At 38.4% G+C, this 1,714-nt stretch overlaps 1 protein-coding gene across 1 annotated transcript; it reads right to left on the reverse strand.

Annotated features, from left to right (window-relative positions):
* Nucleotides 1–236: 236 nt before the first annotated feature.
* On the reverse strand, nt 237–1,319 carry LOC132278280 (uncharacterized). The gene is made up of 2 exons (XM_059780081.1): nt 1,135–1,319; nt 237–1,068 (listed from the first exon to the last, which is right to left on the reverse strand). Exons 1-2 carry the CDS (start codon nt 1,317–1,319, stop codon nt 237–239), a joined length of 1,017 nt encoding a protein of 338 aa, XP_059636064.1.
* Between the last annotated feature and the right edge of the window lie 395 nt (nt 1,320–1,714).

A 1,714-nucleotide genomic window follows, 5' to 3' on the forward strand; every position in this document is an offset into this window, starting at 1 on the left:
AGAAAGAAAACTACGATGGCTAACAGAAAAATTAGAGAAAGAAAGATAATGATGGAGAGGATACGGAGTACCTTTCAATGAAGAGTCTGAAGGGAGAGATGAGTCACCATGAGTGGCAATCGAACAATGATAATCATCCAAGTAAGGAGGTGGTCGACGATTGCGAGGTTGTTTAGTTGTTGACGGCAAGGCCGAAGGAACATGATCTGGAACTTGGTAGCTCCAGTATCAATAATCTAAACAGAAATTGGTGGAATGGAGAGAGCTATACCTGCTAGATGAGAACTAAAGTTGATGTTAGCCGTTGAAAGCATTGCTAGTAACTTGTTATATTGCTCTGGTGTTATAACAGGAGGAGTCACCTTGTGCTTAGATTTAGTTGAAAGATTTGGAGATTCAGAACACTTGGTAGGGTACCCAATAATCTTAAAACAGCGTTCCTTGGAATGAACATCGCGCCCACAATGATCACAAGGATATTTAGGCTTGAAGGCAGAAGAACTTGGACAATTTCCACCTCCAAGGTGTGGGTGGTTTCCACCAGTAACAATCCGATTAGGAGTATAGTTGTTCGATTTTGCTGCAATATTGAGAGCAACAGCATCTGGCATAGGAGTCAATAGAGAATGTATTTCTTGTTGTTTTTCTTCTTGTCGAACAAGAGAATACATCTTTGTTGCACTCGGAAAGGGTTCCATTAACAAAATTTGGCTTAGAATTGTTGTAAATCGATCATGGAGGCCTTGTAAAAATTCTATCGCCCTATCTTGTTGTAGACGATCAGAAAAACCCTTTCCACTCCCATAAGTACATGGTTGAAAGGCCTGGAGGGAATTCAGTCCATCCCAAAGAGACTTGAGTTTCGTGAAATAAGCTGAAACCGACAAGTTTTCTTGTTTGAGCGAAGATATGGATTGCTGGAATTGGTAAATTTTGGGGGCATTAGACTGCGAAAAACGTTCTGACAAATCAATCCATATAGTTCTGGCACTGTCAGCATATAAGATGCTACTTCGAATTTCATCAGAGACCGAGTTCAGAATCCATGATCCAACCTGATCATTACACCTCTCCCATTGAAAAACTTCATTAGCTTTATCTTTATCAGGTCATTGGATGGAGCCATCCACAAACCCTATTTTATTTTTGGCTCGCAAAGCCATGGTGATTGCGTGAAGCCAAGATCCATAATTGTCACCATTTAGAGGAGGTGAAACCAACACTGCCGTTGGATTATCAGAGTGGTGAATGGAGAAGGGATCATCACCTAACATCTCTGACGAACCGGATTTATCTCCATCTTTACCATCGCCAGCCATTACAATGAGCAAGAAAAGATAGCAATTAAGAGAAAAAAATAATAATAAAAAAAATCAAACGTTCAGGCCGGTATCAAAACCCGCTCTGATACCATGATAAGAATAAAACAACGCCAAAAAAGTTGGTGTTCTCTATTTTCATAGAGAAACAAAGAATAATCTTTTCATATATATAACTCACGTTACAATTGTATTGTCATATATAAGGAGAGCAAAAGAATAGCCAAAGAAAGAGGAATCAAATCTGATATACAAGGAAAACCAAAAGATAGGAAACTAATTAGATATATAAGGAAAGTTGACCACCACATATAGCCGTTAACATTGTTTGAATGTACTTGAAGACCTATCCAAGAAAATTTTTCTCTTTGATATTATTTTTCTTTTTCTAAAAG

Source organism: Cornus florida, unplaced genomic scaffold, assembly GCF_030987335.1.
Source record: "Cornus florida cultivar Cherokee Brave unplaced genomic scaffold, ASM3098733v1 CherokeeBrave_3.0.0_Hap2_Chr10, whole genome shotgun sequence".
Classification (NCBI taxonomy): domain Eukaryota; kingdom Viridiplantae; phylum Streptophyta; class Magnoliopsida; order Cornales; family Cornaceae; genus Cornus; species Cornus florida.